The sequence below is a fragment of the Suricata suricatta genome, chromosome 3 (assembly GCF_006229205.1).
Source record: "Suricata suricatta isolate VVHF042 chromosome 3, meerkat_22Aug2017_6uvM2_HiC, whole genome shotgun sequence".
In the NCBI taxonomy this organism is placed as follows: Eukaryota; Metazoa; Chordata; class Mammalia; order Carnivora; family Herpestidae; genus Suricata; species Suricata suricatta.
In genome coordinates, this window is record NC_043702.1 from 17,589,190 (window position 1) to 17,612,378 (window position 23,189).

General features: G+C 51.2%; 5 protein-coding genes across 13 annotated transcripts in view; 3 read left to right on the forward strand and 2 right to left on the reverse strand.

The window, feature by feature from the left end:
• The window catches only part of LOC115286934 (tubulin alpha-1D chain-like), a 6,235-nt gene extending 5,093 nt beyond the window's left edge, over window positions 1-1,142 (forward strand). The window contains exon 5 of the mRNA XM_029933270.1: window positions 1,046-1,142. Coding sequence (XP_029789130.1) covers window positions 1,046-1,142 — 97 coding nt within the window. The remainder of the gene's footprint in view (window positions 1-1,045) is intronic.
• A 301-nt stretch (window positions 1,143-1,443) lies between these two features.
• On the reverse strand, window positions 1,444-4,838 carry STK16 (serine/threonine kinase 16). The gene is made up of 8 exons (XM_029933764.1): window positions 4,775-4,838; window positions 4,228-4,417; window positions 3,480-3,699; window positions 3,082-3,215; window positions 2,790-2,910; window positions 2,568-2,663; window positions 2,058-2,179; window positions 1,444-1,942 (listed from the first exon to the last, which is right to left on the reverse strand). The coding sequence occupies exons 2-8, from the start codon at window positions 4,311-4,313 to the stop codon at window positions 1,804-1,806; spliced, it is 918 nt and encodes a 305-aa protein (XP_029789624.1). The 5' UTR covers window positions 4,314-4,417; window positions 4,775-4,838; the 3' UTR covers window positions 1,444-1,803.
• Window positions 4,839-4,882: 44 nt separating this feature from the next.
• On the forward strand, window positions 4,883-17,032 carry GLB1L (galactosidase beta 1 like). Of its 8 annotated transcripts, none has more exons than XM_029933769.1 (19): window positions 4,883-5,067; window positions 5,704-5,862; window positions 5,972-6,277; window positions 6,500-6,666; window positions 6,909-7,059; window positions 7,228-7,288; window positions 11,701-11,795; window positions 11,869-12,073; window positions 12,160-12,218; window positions 12,320-12,441; window positions 12,552-12,592; window positions 12,784-12,902; window positions 13,210-13,284; window positions 13,402-13,491; window positions 13,629-13,742; window positions 14,015-14,146; window positions 14,374-14,589; window positions 14,740-16,068; window positions 16,172-17,032. In XM_029933769.1, exons 3-18 carry the CDS (start codon window positions 6,209-6,211, stop codon window positions 15,007-15,009), a joined length of 1,986 nt encoding a protein of 661 aa, XP_029789629.1. In that variant the 5' UTR covers window positions 4,883-5,067; window positions 5,704-5,862; window positions 5,972-6,208; the 3' UTR covers window positions 15,010-16,068; window positions 16,172-17,032. The 8 variants fall into 8 exon arrangements, with proteins under 8 accessions (XP_029789629.1, XP_029789635.1, XP_029789632.1 ...); XM_029933775.1 differs by having other exon boundaries at window positions 11,899-12,073; XM_029933772.1 differs by having other exon boundaries at window positions 6,151-6,277.
• ANKZF1 (ankyrin repeat and zinc finger peptidyl tRNA hydrolase 1) lies at window positions 15,106-22,086 on the reverse strand. The gene is made up of 14 exons (XM_029933768.1): window positions 21,954-22,086; window positions 21,508-21,685; window positions 19,949-20,058; window positions 19,628-19,730; window positions 19,315-19,508; window positions 18,813-18,925; window positions 18,573-18,720; window positions 18,058-18,286; window positions 17,748-17,897; window positions 16,456-16,921; window positions 16,177-16,288; window positions 15,875-16,042; window positions 15,662-15,747; window positions 15,106-15,451 (listed from the first exon to the last, which is right to left on the reverse strand). The coding sequence occupies exons 2-14, from the start codon at window positions 21,653-21,655 to the stop codon at window positions 15,328-15,330; spliced, it is 2,151 nt and encodes a 716-aa protein (XP_029789628.1). The 5' UTR covers window positions 21,656-21,685; window positions 21,954-22,086; the 3' UTR covers window positions 15,106-15,327.
• A 196-nt stretch (window positions 22,087-22,282) lies between these two features.
• Window positions 22,283-23,189, forward strand: part of ATG9A (autophagy related 9A) — an 8,951-nt gene continuing 8,044 nt past the window's right edge. Inside the window, exon 1 of one of the 2 annotated variants that reach the window (XM_029933765.1) lies at window positions 22,283-22,795. The gene's annotated coding sequence lies outside the window, so the exon portion shown is untranslated. The remainder of the gene's footprint in view (window positions 22,796-23,189) is intronic. The other variant, XM_029933766.1, reaches the window with a different exon arrangement.

The following is a 23,189-nucleotide window of genomic DNA, read 5'->3' on the forward strand; positions in this document are numbered from 1 at the left end:
TGAGTGCTTGAGCTTCTGCTGCTCTCCTCTCTGTGCTGCCGCCGCCGCCGCCACTTCACTGCTTCTGCTGCCCTCATTCTTTGCTGCCCATGACCCCTTTCCCTTCCATGGCTGAAGGTGAGATCTGCCAAGGGGTCCTTGCCAGGCCCAGGAAACGTGACCTCAGGGACCTTGATGTAAGATCCCAGGGGTGCCCAGGATAGGAGAGAGAAAATGAGGACTGAATCCCGGACCTGTCTGTCCAGCCACAAGCTGTTGAAAAGATACGAGTTCCAAGTAAGAGTTTAAGTCCAGAAGTTTCTGTGTTTGAGTTAGACTGCTACCCTATTTCTTCCTGCTGCTTCTGCATTCATGGACTCTGGAAGCTTGGCCCGGGCACCTCTGTGCATGATGAGGGCTTGGGAGTGGGACTGGGCTGGCCCACAGTTCCTGGGCATGGAGCCTAGTCATAAGGTTGGGGGATGGGAGGGGACAAGGGTCTCCTTGAGTTGTATCACTGCACCTCTGAGCAGCTTCACACAGCTGTCTCTCCCTCTTGCTGCCTTGCTGGTGCCTAGGGTTGTGCCATTAAAAGTCAGGTCATCTCTTCTCTGTTTGTGCTCTCTTTCTGGCCTCAGCCTCTATGCTAGCTTGCGGGGGGGGGGGGGGGAGCCTCTTGCCAGGGCCCTGGAGAAAACTCCAGCATTGCTAATAGGCACCCCAGGACCCACACCAACGTCAGCACATGGGGGTGAGCATGGCAGGGTGCAGAGCAGGAGAGCAGGTGGAGAGGAGAAAAGAAGCTTCAATCTCAGGAGCAGGGGATGCCAGCCCTGCCCTTGCCTTCCCCTCCCTGGTGATTCAGGGACGCGGTGCCCTTCCCTAGGGAATAGTTCAGCCTAAGCAAAGCCAGGGCCCCTGTTTACTCAGCAGAGTAGGCAGGAAATGGCAGCTGGGTACTGCCACACCACAGCGGCCTCATTAATCATTAACCATGTGTGAGCTAGAACCATCTGGGAGAAACTGTGGGCCAAAAGGCTGCCACCTCCACTCCCCTTGCCCCCAGGCTGAGGCTGGGAGACCTGTTATGTTGTTGTCCCAAAGCTTCCTCAGCCGTCTCCACCCAGAAGCCCTTGCCTGGCAAACCGGCTGGGCTGCTCTGACTCAGCTGCCCACTCCTGGGAATGAAGGAACGAATTGAGCGTGCTTCTAGGAGGCCCTGGTCCCAGTTCTTAGCACAGAGGCCAGCTCAATCCAGAACAGCATTAAGCTCTTGACTAAGGCAAGCTAGAATTGGGTTAGCCAGATGAAAGCGATACCTGCCTCCTGACACGTGGAAAGACGAAGTCACACCATCCCTCCCTCCACCGGTCTCTCTTCCCAGTCTGTTCCCTTGGAAATAGCAACCAGACCTTGGGCCCCTGGCACCTCTTCTCCGTGACTCCAGGAACAATGAGACTAAGATCCACACGAAGCTTTCACTTTATTCTTCTATTTATACATTCTCCTGCTCCCCGATGTGGAGGCAGACCATGATGTAAGCTCAGCAGTCCTGCTCAGAGCCTTTCTGGATTCTACCCGTTTCCCTTTCCCCATCCCCCACCCCGTCCACCCCAACTCAGTGAGTCCCCCTGTTCAGCTGCTGCTCTTGGAGATAAAGCGAGTAGAAGCAGAGACAGAAGACTGAGTTGGCTGTCTTCCACCCGCCTGCCCCCAACTACAATACTGCAGTCCTGGAGAGAACCAGTGGAGACTCTAATAAGGGCAGGGGAGCCTCCTTCCAAGGAAGGCCCAGGGGCCACCTCAACATGGCCACTGGTTTGTTCAGATTTGGGTGGTGTGCTGGCCCAAAGCTGGGGGCTGCAGTGCCTCCACCTGACTGAGGAGGAGATGGATGGGGGGGCGCTGCTGGGGGTCTACGGTCATCATGGAGGCCAAGAGCTGCCGCAGTGCTGAAGAATGCCTGTGGAAGGAGGTGGGCAAGGTGACCTGAGAGTCCTCATTCCCTGCGCGAAGGTGCCAACCCTACTAATGTCCGGGGGCAGTCTGAAGTGTTTGGTGGCCCTTTTATTGCTTACCTGGGACTCTGCGGGATGCTTAGCTGGTTCTGCACAGCAAGGGCCACACTGTCACCCTTCTGGAACACCATGTCATACGGGCCCTCCCCAAACATCATGGCATATAGGACACAGCCTAGGGACTGAGCAGAACTTGGTTATTCTTTGACAGGAGACCGATGGAGGGGCTACCTCTACTCTTAATTCTGTAGTGAAATATGACTACGTAAGCTAAAAAGAATATGCCGACCTCAGCCATGTGACACCAAGCCAGGAAGCCTTCTGTACCCTGACACTGCCTTCAGCCCTGACACTTAGCTGTACCCACTCTGTTCAAAGAGCAGGATTATACCACTTCCTGAGCAACTGAGTACAGTGTCAGTGACAGCTCCCAGGAAGGAAGTTGAGGGGGATTGAGACACATGCAGTTCCTGGGGCCCCATGCACTCAAAACCAAAGACCTGCCCCTCCACAGCAGGTACAGAGTTGCACTGCTCTCCCACTCCATACTCCCGCCCACATGTTCCTCACCCAGACGTCAGTCCGCTCATCGATGACACAGTGGCTCTGCACAGAGAAGAGCTCCGGGGCCCGGTAGGAGATGGTGCATCTCTGGGCTGCCCAGTCCTGGAACAGTGGCCCCATAGCTCAAAAGTGGGGCACAGGGCATAGTCATGTGACCAAATTGGGGCACACACTGGAAGAAGTTGCCGACAGGGAACAGGAGGGCAAAGGAGCTGGACGCTCTTTTACCTGCAGGGCCAGAGCCTGGCGGGAGCCCTCCACATGGATGCAGGCTTGATTCATGGAACCCAAGTCCATTAAAACTGGTTGCCCTTCATCTCCAAGCAAGATATTGGTAGGCTTCAGGTCCCTGTAGAGAAGTGGAAATGGCCCATGAGCAGCCCTGGATAGGGAGGCTGGAATCCCTGGAGGCAAAAGAATCATGGGGATTGTTCCTTGGGAAGGAGGGCAGAGACCTCTGGATCTCCTTGGGGAGGCTCTTCCTTTCTGCCCCAAATATACGCACGGGCCTCCCACTGACCTGTGGGCATAACCTCTGGCATGAATGGCCTCAAGGCCTCTGCAGATACCAAGCAGCAGCTGAAGGATTTGATCTTCAGTCAAGAAGTTGCCTTTGTCCTTCAGCCGTTCTATCTCATTCCACAGCGTACCCCTCTGCAACACAAGTTTCCCCAAAGTTAGAGATGTTTTCTGAGCCTCTGATCCCTGAGCCTGATCCCTTCCCTAGGTTACAGCCTATCAACTCTTTCACCGCACACCCTACACACCTCACACTCCCACCCGGGTTTCTCTGAACCCCACATCTGAAGTGTTCAAACCCAGGACGTGGTGTCTGCTTCCTAACATGCTTGGCTACTCACACAGCCCTTGGTAGATGGCCTTGTGGCAAGCCCCTCCATTGCCAGGAGACTTTCTGACCTTGAAGAAGGGCAGCAGCAGCCAGGCTTCATGCTTAGGGCCCCGCTCCCTCAGACAATAAGCCACAAGGCGGAGGATGTTGGGGTGATGGAAGAGGCGATGCATGTCTGCTTCTCGCTGGGCCTCCTCCCGATCCTGCTGCTCGTGACACAGGATCCGCTTCAAGGCGTAGAAGTGTCCATCATGTAACCCCTCCACTAGGTCCACATAGCTGAACCCACTGTGGGCCAAAGGGGTCAGTGAAGGACCATGGTCATCTCCCATACTGCTAGGAACTCTCTAGGGAGAAGGGGGCTGGCGGGTATCTTTCCCAGTTGGCAGAAACCCTCCCAAGATGTGGCTTCAAGAGAAGTATGCCAATTTTACATTTTGGGCTCAAGAGCAGGAACACAGTAATCTCTGAGGTGCTTTGGTCACAACGCAGTGCCCTGCACATGACAAACGCACCATAAATATTAAATGCGTGACACTCAACATTTATCACGTGCTGGGAACGTGATATCACTGGGTGAGATGTTTTATATGCATTATCTCTTTTAATCTTTACAACGCCATCAGTGACCAAAAAAAAAAAAAAATTTATCTCCATGAAGCAGATGAAGAAACCATGGCTTTTCAAGGTCACATAAGGCGGATCCAAGAGGCCTGGCTCCTGAATCCACTTTTTGGACTACCGTGTCGCTTGGCTCTGTCAGGTGATTCACCATAACCCTGGGGGCTACTAGCTTAGTGGTTTCCAAAGACTCACCCCTCCCCCAGTTTCTGGATGAAGAGGTAGCGCTTATTGTCAATGATGACAGTTCCCCGAGAGCAGACACACAGTGCGTGGCCCATAGTGTCTCAGTCATCCTCCTCAAAGGCGGTCTGAGGCTGCCAAAGGCTTCGTCCAGGTTGAGTGAGCTCTTCGAGGAGATGCGCTGGGGGCCCAGCGGATCATACTGGAAGGAAAAAACCGGCAGAGTCGTGGGTCACGGACAATCCAGACGACCCCTCAAGTACCAAGAGAGCTGGGGCCCAGGTCTCGGAACGTAGAGAAAACGGGCCCTGGTGACGCCAGCTCCCGAGAAGGTTGGAGTCCAGTGCCTTAAAGCCTCTGGCCGCACAGCGACTACCAGGCCGCTTCTTCCAACCCCAGCCCACCTTTGAGAGGGCCCCGCTCCCGCGGCCACTGGGCCGCCCCAGCATGGCAGAGGGTAGTTCCGGGGGGTGCGAGGCCCTGGCCCACCTCCGGCAGAGCCCACCCCCGGCCTTGGCGCGCAGACCCCGAAGAGAGTCAGCACCCGATCGCCACTGACCTGGCTCGGGCTGGAGAGACGCGCCGGAGACCGGAAGAAGTAGATACGTCATCATTCCGCGCCGGCGTAACGGCCCGCGGTATCCTAGCAACCGCTGGGCACGTGATGATGTGGGAGCCGGGAGCGGAGAGGCCGGGGGCGGGCTAAGGCTGGGGTAGGACGGGTCCCAGGACCCGGGTGAGGGTTCCGCACCTGGCCTTCAGTAGTGGTCGAGACGCAGGCACCTACGCCAAAGGGGAACAAAGCCGGGCTCGGCCCGAGGCCCCCAGGACTTCCATCTCCCAATGCCGGAGGTAGGAGGCTGACTACAATCCTGTCGCGAGGGGCGATGCTGGGGTGGGTGCTGGCGGCCTGGACCCCTGCATCTCTAATCTGTACAACCTTGGGAACTCTGGCCTGTATCCCACTACCCTAATTTCAGGGGTTAAGAGCTTAGGCTCTTGAACTAGACTAGGTTCTAAATCTTGTCTTAATAGCTTAGTTACTAGCTGTGTGACCTCGGACAACTTACTTAAACTCTCAGAGCTTCAGTTTCCCTAAATGTAAACGAGGTATAATAATACCCAAGGTTAAGTGCACGCACTGTGAGGCCAGACTGCCTAGTTCAAATCCTATCTCTGCTAAACTAGGTATGTGACCTTAAACAGGCTATTTAAAGTTTCTCTCCATTTCTTCATCTGTAAAATGGAAATGAGAATTACCTACCGCGCGGAGTTTTTGAAGATTAAATGAGATGTAAAGTGCTTAGCACGATATTTGACACACAGCCCTTAGTTAGTGTCAGTAAGCAGAAATTACTATTATTTTTATTATTATTTTATATTATCTGGTCCTTACATCCCAGGGTTGGGATTGTGAAGGCAGGAGTCATGGAAATTCCCAAATCCCTAAGCCTTGGCACTAAGTTGCACTTGGCATCTCTCGCACAGGCAGGCAGGGATAAATTGGAGAGCAGTGAACATCCAAAGAAGATGGGATGGCCAAGATGGTCCCTGTTTTAGCCCCCTGGTTCTGACATTCATTCATCTAGATTTAACCTGCTATGTGCCGGGCCCTGTGCTAGAAGCTGAGGATTCAAGATGGATAAGGTACTCTTCACCCTCAGGGAGCTCAGTTTAGTAAAACAGAGCTTCTCAATCTTGAATGTCTTTAGGATCTCCTGGGAATCTTGTTAAAATACAAATTCTGATTCTCTAGGTCTGAGGTAGGACCTGAGACTCTGCATTTCTAACAAGCTCCCAGGTGACGCTGATGAAGCTGATTCAAGATGTAGAGGATTTTACAAACTAGTAGAGTAGCGGGTGGACAAGTCCAGGCTAATCGCCTGGCAACTGGAGGTGGTCTCCGCCCCCTTGCTCGCTGAGGTTCCCTCCCAGGAATCCGCCACGTGACAGTCGGACCGCCCTCTCAGACTAGAGGAGCCTTGTTAGCGCCATGGCTCCCAAGAGGCCGCCCTGCCTTCCTTCCCTGCTGTTGCCACTTCTGACGCTGCTGCTGCCCCAGGTAAAATGACAGGATTGAAACAGCAGGCTGGGTGCGGTGAGGCGGGGTCACATCTAGCCCAGGAGAATACTTACGTGGCAGGAGAGAGAACGTGATCAAGATCTAGCCCAGGAGAGAAAGAAAGTGAAATTAACACAACAATGGGCAGGGCTATAGTTCCATCTCTGCAGACACTGACCCCCAACTCCAGACCTTTGCTGAGCACAGTGCCTCCATTTGCAGGCGGACACTCGGTCGTTCGTAGTGGATCGGGAAAATGACAGATTCCTCCTGGATGGGGCCCCCTTCCGCTACGTGTCTGGCAGCCTGCACTACTTTCGGGTACCACGGGTGCTTTGGGCAGACCGGCTCTTCAAGATGCGAATGAGTGGCCTCAACGCTGTCCAGTTGTAAGAGTGCTCAGGAGAGCCGTGGAGGGTGGGATTTATTCTTCCTACCACCCCTTTGAGAAGGGGGTTGGGACAGGAAGACTGGCAGGTGGGAGAGCTCCAGGGCTACCCGGCCTAGGGTGGGAAAGGGTGCATCAGGACCTCCTTCCAAGAGCTTCTTGGAGATTCCCTGCAAGGCCTGAGCCCTTAGGCCTCTTCAGCACTGCCCTACCTTGGGCCCTGTTAACCTCTTTCTTTCTCAGTTATGTGCCCTGGAACTACCATGAGCCAGAGCCTGGGGTCTATAATTTTAATGGCAGCCGGGACCTCATTGCATTTCTGAATGAGGCATCTATAGCAAACCTGTTGGTCATACTGAGACCAGGACCTTACATCTGTGCAGAGTGGGAGATGGTGAGTTAGGAGAAGGGGTAGAACTGGAGCCACTCACGTGCACTTCCTAGACTCCGCCCATGTGCCCACACTGCCGAGCCACTTCCGGTGCTATAGGGACATCCTCCCTCTTGCTTCCACTACTCCACTCCCAAACAACAAAACTTGTTATCTTCATGTTTGTCTCAGGGGGGTCTCCCAGCCTGGTTGCTTCGAAAAACTGAAATCCATCTGAGAACCTCAGATCCAGGTGAGTGGAGACGGAAGTTTTAACCCAGAAAAAAACAATAGCAACAAAATGGATCGTTGGGTGCCCAAAACAGACGAGATCATCCCCAAACTGGAGATCATGTATGCAGATATTTGAGCATTTCCTTCATGCCCAACAAGATGCTAGAAACTGGGGGACCAGACAGGCACAGTCCCTGTGCAATGGAGCTTATGGTACAAGAAACAGATTGTTAACTAAAACCTGTACGATTATTGCAAGCGAATAAATACACAGGAAAATAGACAAGGAACTGAGACCATGAATAACAGAGAAGGCCTGTTGGGGCAAGTGGGGGGGCTCAGTCAATTAAACATCTGACTTCAGCTCAGGGCGTGATCTCACAGTTTGTGAGTTTGAGACCCACCTGGGCTCTGTGCTGACAGATCAGAGCCTGGAGCCTCCTTCAGATTCTGTGTCTCCCTCTCTCTCTCTACCCCTTTCCTGTCCCCTCCTTGTCTGTCTGTCTATCTGTCTCTCTCTCTCTCTCTCTTTCAAAAATAAACACTAAAACCCAGAGAAGGCCTGTTTTTGGTAGGGAGATCAGAAAAAGGCTTTTATGAAATGATGACATTTCACTTGACTCTAGCAAAGGGAAAGCTCTGGTCATATGAAGAGTGAAGTGAGAATGACCAGGTAGAGGAAACCATATATTCTAAAGCCCAGGGATGGGGAAGAACACGGCATGGTTGAGGCCTGCTTGGCTGGAGCATTGCAGGGAAGAGAAATGGGACTGTGCTGTGAAGTTGGAGATAGATAGGGAATGTTAATGCAGGACCTTGTTGGCCATTGTAAGGGGTTTGCATTTTATGCTAAGCAGAGTAGAAAGCCACTGAAAGAGCTTAATGAGACATACCATTGAAAGCTTTTTATTAAGGAGACATACTGATTTATTTTCAGATTACTTGAGCATGGGTGTGGAGAATGGAGGGAGGTGAGCAAGGGTAGAGGTGGAGAAACTAATTGGGAGACTCTGGCTGTAGCCAAGGAGGCAGGTGGTGGCTCCTAGACTAAAGTGATGACGGTGGAGATGGGAAGAAGAGGGTAGAATTGAGCTGCAGGTTGGGGATCAAAATCACCAGGACTTACTGATAGATTTTGATGGGAAGGGGAAGAGTAGGGGCAGCGTGGGTAGGGTCCGGAAAGGAAGGAATGAAGTTGCAGGCTAGTCAAGATGGTGGTGCGAATATTGACATAGCAAAGATGGAAGAGACTAGAGGTGGAACTTTTTGGGGGAAAAGCAATTCTCCTGAGCATGTTAAGGTTTTATTATCACACTCAGCTGAGGATGTTAAGTAAGCCATAGGCTGTGGGAGTGTGGAGCTCACAGAGAGGTCCGAGCTAGAGATAAATTTGGGATTCATCAGTCTAAAGATGGCATTTAGATCCATCGGTACTAGGGTATTGCCTGGGGAAAGAACATCGGGAGAGAAAAACATAAGAACTCAAGATTTAGCTCTGAAATACTCAATATTTCAAGGAGTTTGGATTTTACTCAGGTGTAAATAGGAATTCCATCATCCGAGCAAGGGGGTGATTTTATCTGATTTTTATCTTTTAAAAAGCTCACTCTGGTAGCACCTGGGTGGCTCAGTTGGTTAAGCACATCTGATTTCAGCTCAGGTCATGATCTCCTGGTTCATGATCTCCTGGTTCGAGCCCCGTGTCAGGCTCTGTACTGACAGCTCAGAGCCTGGAGCCTTCTTCAGAGTCTATATTTCCCCCGCCCCCCTGCCCCTCCCCTGTTCATGCTCTGTCTCTCTCTCAAAAATAAACATTAAAAAAATGTTTAAAAAAAAGATCGCTCTGGTAAAAATGTTTCATATCTGTGGTGGACCTTCCAGGCACTGTTCCACTTCGTAGGATGCTGAAGAGCTTTACGGCCCTCCTAGCAGTTCCCCAACTCAGCTTGACTGAAATAACATTTGAAATGGCCAAGTAGTGACGGAACAGCAACACACAGTGTCCATTTTTCTCAAGAAAGCCAGCGACCTCTTCACTGCTGAATCCACGGTCCCTTTCTAGGCCTCCATCCTTTGAAATGCACTCCTCTCAGCTTCCAAGATACCACCTCCATCTGGTCCCTGCCCTTCCCCCACATCCAGACTTGCTGACCCTTCCTTCTTAGTCTCTTGCTGGTTCTTCTCCCTTTCTCTTTCCTCTAAGTGCAGGGGTGTTTCAGGGCTCAGTCCTGGGATGCTTCTCTTTTCTATGTGTTTCCTTGGAGAATCTCATCCATTCTCGTAGATTTCAATCCCATCTGATTGCTAATGACTCTGAATCTCCAGTTCCAGGACTCTCCCTTGGCCTCTAAAAACGTATATCTAATTGCGTGGTTGGAGACCTAAAAGGCACAATGTACAGTGAAGTTCCTGGTGTTGGCTCCCCAGCCAGCTATTCCTACAATCTCGTCCCAGTTCATGGTGACTCCGTTTTCCAGCTGATCAGGCTAAACACTATGGTATTCTTCACGCCTTTTTCTCACACCTCGCATCCAACCAACAAAAAAGCCTCCAGCTTTAGTCTCCAGATATATTGAATTCAACTACTTTTCATCACCCCCGCTGGCCCAAGCCACCTCTCCCACCAGGACTACTTGAATAGCTTCCTTATTGCTTCCCCTTCTTTGCCCCTCATCCCTTATAGTCTGTTCTCATTGCAAATATAAGGTTAAACATATATTTCAGATCATGTCATTTCTCTACTCAAATCTCTCCATAAGGTTCTCATCTCATTCAGAATATGAACAATGGATTCCTTAAAACGGCCTGTTAAGGCCTAATTGGCCCGGTCACCTACTTGACATCTACTCTTTCCCACATTGTTCACACTGGCCTCATTGCTGTTTTTCAAACTCATCAAGCACATTCCTGTGTTAAGACCTTTGCCCTCGGTGCTGCCTCCGTCTTCCTGCACAATCACCTCAGTGAAGCCTTCCCTGGGCAACACTCTAAAATTTAAGCTCCCCCACCATATATATCCTTCCTGGCTTTATTTTGTTGTTGGCACTGACATACTAAACATTTTAGCTATTTATTTATTGTCTGCCTTCCTTACTAGAAAGAAAATTCCACAAGGGCAGAGATTTTTGTCTATTTTCTTTTCTATATCCCCAACACCTAGAACATTGTTTGGCATATGGTAAGCACCCATAAATACTTGTTGGATGAGACTTAATATATGCCTGGATTAAAGGAGGCAGTCAAACCTGGGCACCATTTGTACAGGACACAAAATGTACGGGGTTCAGTGTTTTAATGCAAAAATACCCTCCAACACATCTTTCATTGAATTCACCTTTGGGAGTCTGCTGCCTGCTAGGCATTGTCCCCAGTGATAGGATGCAGCAAATGGACCTGACAGACAAGGTTCCTGCTCACTGGGGGAGACAGACTATTGGGAAACAGTTATAGAAATAAATGCTTGGGGCGCCTGGCTGGCTCAGTTGGTTAAGCGTCCGACTTCGGCTCAGGTCATGATCTCACGGTTGTGGGTTCGAGCCCTGTGTCAGGTTCTGTGTTGACACCTAGCTCAGAGCCTGGAGCCTGATTCAGATTCTATACCTCCCTCTCTCTCTGACCCTCCCCTGCTCCCACTGTCTCTCTGTCTCTCAAAGAAAGAAAGAAAGAAAGAAAAGAAAGAAAGAAAGAAAGAAAGAAAGAAAGAAAGAAAGAAAGAAAGAAAGAAAGAAAAAGAAAGAAAGAAAAAGAAATGCTTAATTATAATCTGTCACATGCTTCAAAAAGAAGTATGAGGTGATGTGAGAGTATGTAACAGGGACATCTACCCTCATCCGGGATATCAGAGGTTTTCTTGAGGAAGTGAAATAAGTTAAATCTGAAGCTTGCACTGGAGTTGGCTAGATAAAGGACGGTGGGGAGAAAGTGTCGGGTGGAGTGAAGTGAAGTGAAGTGAAGACCCTGAGGATGAATCAACCAAAATCACAAAAAGGAGTTAGGGGTGATACCTAAGGCATGATACCTAATACAGTGATGTTTCCAATGGTGACTTAAGTCACTTGGATCGTCAGTTAACGCTAGGGTGCAGGTCAGATACTCTACGTTTCTGTGATTCCCATGCTACTTCACAGCACTCAAGAATACACTGGTTGCATAATCACTCATACGTTGCATCTAACATTTTTCTTCCGTTTAAAAATTAAATTTACAAGAAACACTGCTTCAACGTTTCCTATGCCCAGATGTCCTTGCCATGCAAATACGCAAGTGCTTAGGGCTTCACAGTCACTGTTTCTCAGATTTATTTGTGAACAAGTGGGATGCGAATTGCATCCCAGGGTTCAGGCATCACTGAAGTTGCTGGCATAGATGCTGTGAGTGGGGGCTGTGGAGACGGTGGTGTCCTAATGAGCAGAGCACTGCTCCTTCCTTTAGACTTTCTCGCCGCAGTGGACTCCTGGTTCAAGGTCTTGCTGCCCAAGTTATATCCATGGCTATACCACAACGGGGGCAACATCATTAGCATTCAGGTACAAGTGACTGGGTACAAGTTGACTGGGGAAGGGGAAGGAGGAGCCAGGGGTCCTAACCTCCACGGCATAGCCAAGTTCTGCTTTTCCTTTTGGTTGGCAGGTGGAGAACGAATATGGTAGCTACAAAGCCTGTGACTTCACCTACATGAGACACTTGGCTGGGCTCTTCCGTGCACTGCTGGGAGACAGGATCTTGCTCTTCACCACAGATGGGCCTGAAGGACTCAAATGTGGCTCCCTCCGGGGACTTTATACCACTGTTGATTTTGGCCCAGGTCTCCTGAGCAAGGGTTAGGAGTGGAGTCTGGGGAAGGGGCACCTCTTCTATGTTTACCTTTCACCTTTTGCCTCCTCTCTGCAGCTGACAACATGACCAAAATCTTTGCCCTGCTTCGGAAGTATGAACCCCATGGGCCATTGGTGAGGAGCTGGAGGGCATGACAGTCAAAGCAGGAGTTGGGGTTGGGAATGGGTCGAGCTCAGTTCTCCATTTCATTTCTGGCTTTTATATCACCTTCTAGGTGAACTCTGAATACTACACAGGCTGGCTGGATTACTGGGGCCAGAATCACTCCATGCGGTCCATTTCGGCTGTAACCAAAGGCCTAAAGAAAATGTTGAAGTTGGGAGCCAGTGTGAACATGTAACTGGAGACTCGGGGGCCAACATGAAGCTGTAACTGGGTGTTGGGGGCGAAAATGAAGATTCAGTGGGTCAGTTTTTGCTTTTCCTCCTACCTTCCCCCCTCTTCAGGTACATGTTCCATGGAGGTACCAACTTTGGATACTGGAATGGTGAGTCCAGATGGTCTCTGGGGTAGAAGCAGCGACGGACATATCAAGGAATTAGAACGTGAGGGCTAGGTAGATTTGAGGTTGAGAAGCTGGATGTGGCCCTGCTGATGGCAAAATTCTCTGCGTGAATTTCTTTGCTTAGTGCCTCTGATTTGAAATATAGTGAATTAATAAAATTGATTTGGCCCCAGGTGCTGATGACAAGGGACGCTTTCTTCCAATTACTACCAGTTATGACTACGATGCACCAATATCTGAAGCAGGGGACCCTACACCTAAGCTTTTTGCTGTCCGAAATGTCATCAGCGAGGTACCATACCACTTCATTAAGTGCCAAAGGCTTTTATTAATTTGGGGAAAGGGAGTACCTAAGTTGTTTGTAATGGGATCCCATACATCATTGGTTGTTGTCTGGGCCACAGAGCCTCACGGAAGAATTTCCCCACCCACCCAAATGGGGCCTACCTGGGAAGATACACACAAGTGTGTGCAAAATTACAGGATCTTCATTACCCCATGAAGCCCTTCCCTGGATCCCAGGTTAAGAAGTTTGTGCTAGGAATTTGGAAAAAGGGTTGTGTGGTTTTCCAATGGCTTCTGAGAGAATTTGGGCTCAGTTCCAGGAAATTCCCTTGGGACCTATACCTCCCCCCAGCCCCAAGATGATGCTCGGACCTTTGACCCTGTACCTGGTAAGCTCTTCCCCATCTTTTCTCTGATCCTACCCCTTTATTCTCTAAATGGCCTGGACTATCCTGCCCTCTAGTCTGTACTTCCCCTTAATTCTAATACTTTCCTTATTCTAATAGGATGGGGATCTGCTGACTTTCCTGGACATCCTGTGCCCCCATGGGCCCATCCATTCAGTCTTGCCAGTGACCTTTGAGGCTGTCAAACAGGTACGGCATAATCCCACAGCCAGTAGCTATGGCAGCCCTCCTCAACAGCTGTAGCCGAAAGTTCTCTGAGCTACCCATCTTCTCCACTGTGTCCTTTCTTACCTGTCAGTTCATCTTATGTACTTTTCCACACCCAGGACCGTGGCTTTATGTTGTACCGGACCTATCTGACCCATACTGTTTCTGAGCCAACACAATTCTGGGTGCCTAACAATGGAGTCCATGACCGTGCCTATGTGATGGTAGATGGGGTAAGAACCTTGTGAGCCCATCTCCTCCCCTCCTCAGCACCCTTAAGTTCCCCTTATCTCCCTTTCCCCATTGTCTGCCCAGTTTCAGGGGGTCCAGGGATAAGCTGGGATGAGGAAGAATTTGGCTGAGGCTAAGATTCCAGAATGGATGGGTAACCGACAGATGGGCTACATTCTCTTTGCTCTCCAAATACAAGTGCTAACATATGTACTGTGTCATGGCTGCGGGCTAGATGCTGAGCCCTTCCAGTCACACATGCTTTTATCCACAGGAATTTCAGGGTGTTTTGGAACGAAACATGAGACACCAACTGTTTTTGATAGGGAAAATAGGGGCCAGACTGGACATCCTGCTGGAGAACATGGGGAGGCTCAGTTTTGGGTCCAACAGCAGTGACTTCAAGGTGAGCTAGCTGTCCCCACCCCCTTCTCCTCCATACTTACTGACCAAAGTCCATCGCAAAGATAGGGGCCTAATGAAAGATAAACAAGAGTCATGTGCTTAGGACTTAGGCAGCAAAGTAGTCTCTTGTGGGGATCTAGACATGGCCACTAGTTTATCTCAGGGCTTGATCAGGGACGGTTTGGCCTTAAGAGCTTAATGATGAATTTTCATTGCCCTTATTCACAGGGCCTGTTAGAACCGCCAGTTCTGGGGCAAACAGTCCTGACCCAGTGGCTGATGTTCCCTCTGAACATCGATAAGCTTGTGAAGCGGTGGTTTCCCCTCCCGTTGCTGAGAAGTTCACATCCTCAAGTTCCCTCTGGCCCCACCTTCTATTCCACAACGTTCCCAATTTTAGGAGAAGGCGGGGACACTTTTCTCTTTCTACCCGGATGGACCAAGGTATTCCTGACAGTGGGGTTGGGGTCAGGGTGATGGGAGGAAAATCATGGAAGACGGGGCAGCAGAAATTACTCCTCTGATTAGAAACCCAAAAGGGGATGATTCCACCCCCTTGAGAGCTGACCCTTCATTTCCTTCTCTCTTCGCCAGGGCCAAGTCTGGATCAATGGGTTTAACTTGGGCCGCTACTGGACAAGGCAGGGACCACAACAGACCCTCTATGTGCCTGGACCCCTGCTGTTTTTTGGGGGAACCCTCAACAAAATCACATTGCTGGAGCTAGAAAACGTGCCTCCTGAGCCCAAAATCCAGTTTCTGGATAAGCCTATCCTCAATAGCACTTTGCATAAGACATATATCTATTCTCTCTCAGCTGATACACAAAGTCCCTCTGAACCAATGGAGTTAAGTGGGCACTGAAAGTAAGGTAATCCTTGGACTTGGGGCACGGAGTGTGCAGGATCCCTTGGTGCTGGCCCCGGTGAGCATGAGGAACCAAAGGCCACAAAGCCTGAATGCAAGTGCAAGTGCAGTTTCCTTGCCAAACTTTATTGTGATTAAAGTTGCAGAGACAGTACCCGCTCCACAACACCTCTGTGGCCCTGTCTTTGCCCTGGTTCCTGAGTGTCTTCCCTAATCTTCCAAACACTCTGGTTTCATGGGAAAGAAGGAACCTAGGGCTAGTGTGACTGTGCCCTCTGAGGGCCCAGAGTTGGCCCCAGGCGCAGCCCTAAGAGATCAGGAAGAGGGCTTTCCAGCCTGGCAGCGATGATCCCAGAGGCAGCGTGTGGAGCAGAAAGAGAAGTTGAGATAGTGAAAGGGAGTGAGGCCTTGGAGGGATGTCCCACAACTCCAGCAGCGTCTGAACAAGAGAAACACAAATGGCTGAATAGGTACCCCGGAAACTTTCCAATCCAAGTTCTCCCCATCATCCCTTTCGCCATTTCTGGCTTTGCTGCAGAGGGTTCTCAGAGCATCTCAAGTTCCCTCAACAGCCCTTCTGAGTACTCTGCAGGCGCTCATCCTACTTGCCCCAGCCCAGCCCCATCATAACGCCTGCCCCTGCGCTTACGGAGCACTGATGACTGCAGAGGCCGGGGTCTGAGGGGCCGGGGCTCCCAGCTGGGCAGCCAGTCGGCGCTCTGCAGCCAGAGCTCTCTGCGGGGAAGAGAAGTCTTGTTAAGGGCAAGGCCCCAGTGGTGGACTGGATGCTCCAGAAGTGACAGCTGCACACCAGGAAGGGGTCTAAGGAGGTCTTAGCCGTGGAAGAGAACAGCCAGCTCACCTTCTCGCAATCGGTGAGGGCAGCGAAGCGCCGCCGCTCCTCTTGCTCTCGCTCCTCCTGCTCCCGCTGCTCCCGCTGCTGTTCTTCCCGCTGCCGCCGGGCAGCCTTCTGCTCCCTCTTCCGCATAGCCTGCCGTGCCTCCATTTCTGGCGTTAGTGGCCCTGGCACCTGGAGGATTTCCGGAGAGGTGTAAGGTAAGACCCATACACAGTCTCTTTGGGAAAACTGTAAGAAAGTGGGAATGATCTAGCCAGGATCCATGATGGCTTCCTACTCTGCAACTGCTTCCTTTTCCAGCTCACCTGAGCCTTTCTGTAATCATAAGCATCTGGATTCTTCTCCATGAACCTTCGGAACTCATTACGTGTTGACTTGTCAGCTGCGACTGTATACGGTGGCCGGGCCCTGGAGTCCCTAGGTGTAAACCCACCCCCCAAAAAATGGGTTCAACTTGTTTCCTGCATCTCCCAGCCTCACCCACCCAGATCAAGAGGAATACTGTCAAGTCGCCAGTACCACCCTTAGCCTCCGGATGATCCTCTCTATACCCCAAAGGGCTCGGCCTGGGGACCCTTACTCACTGCACGGTAGGGTCAGCACCCGCCTCCAGCAGCATGCGAACCACTGAGCCTCTCCCAGCTGCTGCTGCCGCGTGCAGGAGCGTGAAGCCCCCGGAGCCCAAAGGGGCGCTGAGCAGAGACAGAACTCCGGGGTCTATGGGGTCGGCAGCTAGCTGGAGTTTCAACATCCCAACATCTCCAGCTCGGCAAGCAGCTAGAAGCATGTCCCAGAGCTCTGACAGATCGGGGGTCTTGGCCTCATCCAGGGAAGGCCCCTGAGGGGCTGTTTGTGCCTGGGCGGACTGTGAGAAGGCCTCATCTTGCATTTGCTGGGGAAGAGCCTCCGGGTCTCGGCTTCTCTCCTTATTCCTTTTCCTCCTCCTCCGCTTTGGCAATACCTCAAACTCCCGAAGATCCAGGGTCCCCACCGTCATCTCTACTAGCTCCAACTCTACCTGGAAGCTGTCCTCTCCCTCCGACCCTGAACCTGGGGAAAATGAGACGTTAGGTCCTTCTAAAGAGATACACAGAGGGTGGAAGTATATGGGCTGCCCCAGATGCATAAGAATGTACATAAAGAGATAATTCAGACTGTCTTGAAGTTAAATTAAGTATTCGTATTTTGTTAAGATAGAGTAGCACACCAGGAGCTGAATCCATTAGTGTCACATGCGGAAGTGAAGCTCTCCGCTTGCAGCCCGGACAAGGACAGACCCAGCAGAAGCTATGCAGGGACAAGCGCCCCTAGACTCCCCTGAGGGGCCTTAGGATGGTACATAACAGAGGAGAGCATGGGAGCAGTGACAGCCACGCAGACTACGAGTCTGCAGCAGTGAAAGCAAGCCTTAGCTCCAACCACACCATCCAGTAAGATGGGTCAGTTATGTAGGATTTGCACAACACAGGCAGCTGTTGCAGTACTATTTCGTGTGTTCTAAGTACTGAGGATACATCAATGAACAAAAGAGAACAGGAAATTTGGAAAGGTCACAAAACACGTCTCAATAATTGCTACCATGTACCCCTTATCATAACAGACCTATGTGTGTGTATAACGGAGTGTGTGTTGTGTAAGGGCTCATCGATAAAGAAGGAAGTGGGGCACCCGGATGGCTCAGTCGGTTAAGTGTCCGACTCTTGGTATCAGCTCAGGTCTTATCAGGGTGGTGAGTTCAAGCCCTGCATTGGGCTCTGTGCCCAGCACAGAGCCTATTTAAAAAAAAAAAAAGAAGACGTGACAGGAGGAGATCTGACTGCATTTCCAGGGAAGACACCCAGATAGAGATTGGACAGTTTCCAGATGGTGCTCAAACCCTGTTTGGGAGACTCCTCGTTCTGCCCAAGTGCCTCATTTTCATCACTGGAGATCTTTCTTTCTGCCTCGATAGCCGCCTTCTTCTCCCTCATGGTCTTCCAATGTGTCTGAGGGGAGTCCCACCTGACTGTCCCCCGGGGATCTTCGTCTGCCAGAAAACAAAAGATGTTTCTCAAGCTGAGTTGAAGAGAAGCCAGCCCAGGTTTCTCTCAGTGAAGATGCTGTCTGGATGTACAAATGAGAAACCAGAGCTTGGGCTGGAAGGTACAGGAGGATCTAGGCAGTCGGGATCTAGATCAAAGGCTCACCATGGACATGCAAGGTGGTCAGCTTATGGAGCACACGCTGTAGCTCCCGGAAGGTGGGTCGGCGGGTAGCGAGGGGGATATCCCAAAGCCGGGGGTCCCCCCGTTGCAGGGGTGCACCACGGCCTCCGAAGAACAGGGACCGGCCAGAGCGGGGGGCATGCAGCAGTATTGTGCCAGCCTCCCCCAGTGCTTTAGCCCAGCCTGGCCCCGCCAGCAGGTCCCGGACCTCCTAGAGAAAGAGTAACTCAAGCCAGTGTTATCTTCACTTGCTGTTTTAAATCTCCAAACAAAAAATCACCCACAAATGATGTGTAAGGGATGGGAAATAGAAGGTAATGTAGGGGAGGGAAGAATGAGGAGGCTAAGGTCCTTGGGGATCTGTCTGTAGTCTACCTTTGCCTACTCAGAAATAATGAAAACTGGGAGGATGCAGGAGTCCGGCTCCCCACTAGAATATCTGACAAGAGGGTTAAAAGCACACTGGTGGACCGCCAGATCTGGGACGCCTAACTCACCTTATATAATGTGGCTTCATTATAGCGCCTCAGGTTGGCTCCAGCAGAACGAGAAGTCCCACCCCGGGCATCCCGAACTCCCTGAGCCGTGCCCCGCTTGGCCCGCACCGTGTAGCGGTGAAAGGTCTTGTGCGTCACCACGTCTCTTCTGTAGACAACACGTGATCAGTACTGGAAACTAGCTGTACTCCCGGGCTAACGGGTCCATTCCATCCTTACACCCACGCAGCACGCTCTCACCCTTGAAAAATAGCACCAGCAAAGTGCCCCGCTGTGGCCATAAGCACTACACAGTATCTGGGACCTCCGTTTTGCAGGTTCTGTAGCAGCAGTTCTGGTTCTGCTGGGGACACCTGGACGACAGAGGGACAGCACAAACCTATCTGTTGCATTCTCTGAGAGTAAGAAACTAAGGGGCCAGTCTCACATGCACTATCTCATTTCATATAACCATCCTGAGGCTTGTCTCCATTTTACAAGTAAGGGAATTTGAGGTTTGTAGAGGTAGTCCCGATCAAGGGGCAGAATGACACTTCAAACCTAGATCGGTCTGTTTCCAAACTTGAGTCCATTACACTTAACCCCAGATTCAGGCCAATTCAATCCAAGACTGCACTGTCAATTGTGATACCCACATCCAACAGGAAGAAAGAAAAAGCAAGAGATGGACTGGGTTTAGGGGAACTCTAGGCCGCGTGTACCAAAGGCTGCAGTTGACCACACAAACTATGCTGCTACTTGCCTGGCGAGGGCCTAGGACACAGCGGTAGGCATCAAGAAACTGGCCCCGGGCATTCTGGAAAAGAACCCGATTGGGGTGGAAGCCTTGGGGTCCACCAGGCTTCTCAGACTCAGCCGTCTCCTCGTCCAGTATCTGCAAGTCCTCATCACTGGCTGAGTCTGAGTCTTCTGATCCCGAGATGCTGGAAAGATCTCCTGAAAACAACACAAGGCGCACAAGTTCGGTGTTCCATCTTGGACCTTTCTGAAAGCTCCTAAAATAGGCGCTTTCTCCACCCCCACGTCCTACTCAACACGGGTCTACCGGCCATCACCTGTGGAGCTCTGCTTTTCAAAGTCCAGGGCAGACAGGAGAGGCTTGTCCTTGAGACGTTGCTTAAGGTTAAACCGATGCCAGTCAAGCTTATAATGTTCTCTCTGGTAGGAGGCAAAGGGGGAGGCTGAATGGGGAAATATGCCCCAGTCTGGCCCTTGACGGTACCCATGACCAGTGACAGAACTCCAGGGAGTGTGGGTAACACCAATGGTCTTAATCAAACCACGAGTCTTTATTAAAGATAAATCACCCGTCTACCTCTCCTCACCCGCCATTCTACTTTTGCTTCCACCATTTATCTCTGCACCTGGGCTTTTACCTGTTCCTGGTGGTTGTGGAAGGCCTGGTCACAGGCTGAACAAAATAACTTTTCTGAAACATCCAGCTGACCCTGGAGTTTTCTTCCTGGGCTTGTTCTCTCCCCTGAACCTAAATAAGGGGAGGGTGATTAGAGGTGGAAAGGGAGTCCAAATGTGCAGTCCCTGGAATTACATCCGCTAATATACAAAGAGGGATACAAAAGAAAAATATGGCACTTTTTCCTCCAAAGAATTTATAATCTAATAATAACAAAATAAATGGCACAGTAATTATACAATATGTTTCTGAAAAGATGTATGTAAGATGAATATATACCAAACACTAAACTAACTAGAGGGATTATTTAAAGGAATCCTGTAGAAAATAATTTTTGGTAACATTAAAAAATTCTGGTAATTGCAAAAATCATTTCTTAGAGCCCTTTTTTTAGCTTTATGTTTCCAATTACAGTGTGATTTTTAAAAAACACCCTCGGGGTGTCTGGGTGGCTCAGTCGGTTAATTGTCCGGCCTTGGCTCAGGTCATGATCTCACGGTTCATGGGTTCGAGCCCCGAATCATGCTTTGTGCTGACAGCTAGCCCAGAGCCTGGCGCCTGTCTTCGGATTCTGTAACTCCCTCTCTCTCTGACCCTCCCCTGCTCACGCTGTGTCTCTCTCTGTCAAAAAATAAAAACATTTTAAAAAATTAAAAATAAAAATAAAAAACACCCTCAAGAAAAACAGCCAAAGACAAACTAAGTTTGTAAAAAATGGTTTTATGTTGGGGTGCCTGGGTGACTCAGTCGGTTAAACAATCAGACTCTTGATTTTGGCTCAGGTCATCGTCTCATGGTTGGGGAGTTCCTGCCTCGCCTTAGGCTCTGCGCTTCCAGCCCCACCTTGACTTGGGATTCCAGCCCCACCTTGACTTGGGATTCTGGCTCCCAACCTCTCTGCCCTTACCCCACTCACTCTCTCAAAAATTATCATTTAAAAAAATTTTTTGTTTTAGGGGCATCTGCGTGGCTCAGTCGGTTAGGCCTCCGACTTCGGCTCAGGTCATGATCTCATGTTTGTGGGTTCGAGCCCCGCGTCAGGCTCTGTGCTGATAAGCTTGAAGCCTGGAGCCTGCTTCCGATTCTGTGTCTCCCTCTCTCTCTGCTCCTTCCCCTCTCATGCTCAGTCTCTTTCTCTGTATCAAAAATTAATAAAACATTAAAAAATTTAAAAATAAAAAATTTTGTTTTATATTCAGCCAGAACGGATACTCTAATTGGAATCCAGTTAAATTTGAACTCTATCTAGGAATTCTGAAATGATTTTGCAGGCAGTGCTTGTAAACGTGACCTGATCTAAATAATGCAAGCAAGAGGTTTGTTTGGAGGCAATCCAGTCCCCGGTGTTGGAAGCAACCCAGAGACGGGGTGAATTTAAGATAAATGTTATCCATACAAAGAGATGTCAACAAAGGTTCTTAAACTGAGGAGTATCAGTAAGAATGAGTTCCCTGGAGGAACAATAAGCTCTAAAGAGCTTGTCACGTTCCTCACGGGTCCTCCCCAAAGCTTCCCGGATACCTGGACAGGAAGTCCGCGGAGCCTGGGCCAGAGCCTCCCCAGAAGGGTGGCTCACCAAGTTCAGGCCCTGAAGGACCGGAGCATCCGCGTTGAGGTCAAACAGCGAGACCAACGTAGGAACCTGGGCTGCAGCTGAAAGTGGCGACATAGCTGAGCAGAAATTATTTAGGAGCAGTTCCTGGAATAGAAAGCAGGGGACAGGAACAGAGAGCTCCTCAGAGACAGATCCTACCGCTCCGTCTCCTTCCTGCCTGACTTGGTCTCCTCAACGCCGCAAGGCACTTGGGCCTCACTCTGGTACCAGCAGTTCGCTCTGCAGGTTAATACGTGACCTCAGCTCGCTTTCTCAAACCCCCAGTCCCAGACCACACAGAGTGAAAGGGGGGGAGTATGCAGCTCCCAAATCGAGTCCAACAGAGGTTCCCCAATCAATGGCTCTTCGTTACCCGTGCAATGAGCTCCAGCAATGACTGGACGGCGTGGACTCGCCCCCGCCCTCAGCAGCTGCACTAAAGGTCTCGGGCAGCAGAGCCGCGTGTTAGTTTACAATTCCAAGGCCGGATTTCTGCAACATCACAACAATCTCGTCACTACGGAGCAGCGAAGGGGACAAATGGCGTCGCCCTCAACTTAGCCCCGCCCCACACAGGGCGCACTATTGGTCCTTGGACTGTCCAAGACCCACCTCCACCCTTTAGTCCCGCCTCCGAGGCCGAGAATTGGTCGTCGTGTCTCCACCCCCCATGCTCATTGGTCAGACTAGCTGCGGGTGACAGTGAGTGACGGGCGCCGGGCCTAGAGCTCTGGGTCCGGACCTGCCCAGCGGAGCCGACCGAGCCCCTGGAATCGCTCGGGTCACGGTTCCTGAAGTGAAACGCGAGATCGGTTACTGGAATCTCAGGACCCGAGTCGGGCCTGACCGAGGGTGCCCGCGGAGCCCTAAGTGAGCTCGTTGCGGGTAACGGGGGGAAGGGGCTCCGCTGGCGGGGCGGAGGCGCGCAGACGGAATGTTTTCATGGCGGGGGCGCGCGGACGGGGGCGCGCGCGGGCGGCGGGGCCGCGCGCGAGGTTGTCCGCTGTTGGGAGCCGAGCCCTCGGCCTGGCGCCGGGTGACCCTGGGACGCATTGGGCTCGGGTCTTGGCGGCTGGGTGTGGGGAGGCAACCCAGCCCACTTGGGCGATCGGCTGTCGGACTGGCTTGGTTCTTCCAACATCCGCAGGAACCTGTGAGCCCAGGCCCGGCCAGCCGGGGCTCCATGACCCTGGGTCCACGCTCACCTGGGCAGTGGTGAGTTACCTGAGGGCTTGGTCAGCTCCTTCTGACCCAGGGGTCTCACAAACCCAGAAGAGCCCACTGGGGCCAGGCTGGGCCGTGTTTCAGGGCCCCAGGGTCTGCACCAACTGGGTGAGTGCCATCTAGACATGCCTGGCACTGGGGACCTAGGGAACCCACACTCTGCCCAGGATCTGTGTCTATAGTGACCCAATCAGGATTTCCCATCCAGGAACTCTGCCTACCTGCTGGGCCTTTGGGTGCTAGGGAACCCGGACAAGATCAGAAAGATCCCTTTCAGACTCTGTTCTTGGGTTTTGGATCTGTGGCTTTGAGGACCCTTGAGAGGCCTGTCGAATATTCTGAGGCTGAGGTAGGGCAATGGAAAAACAGTCCGGGGGGGGGGGGG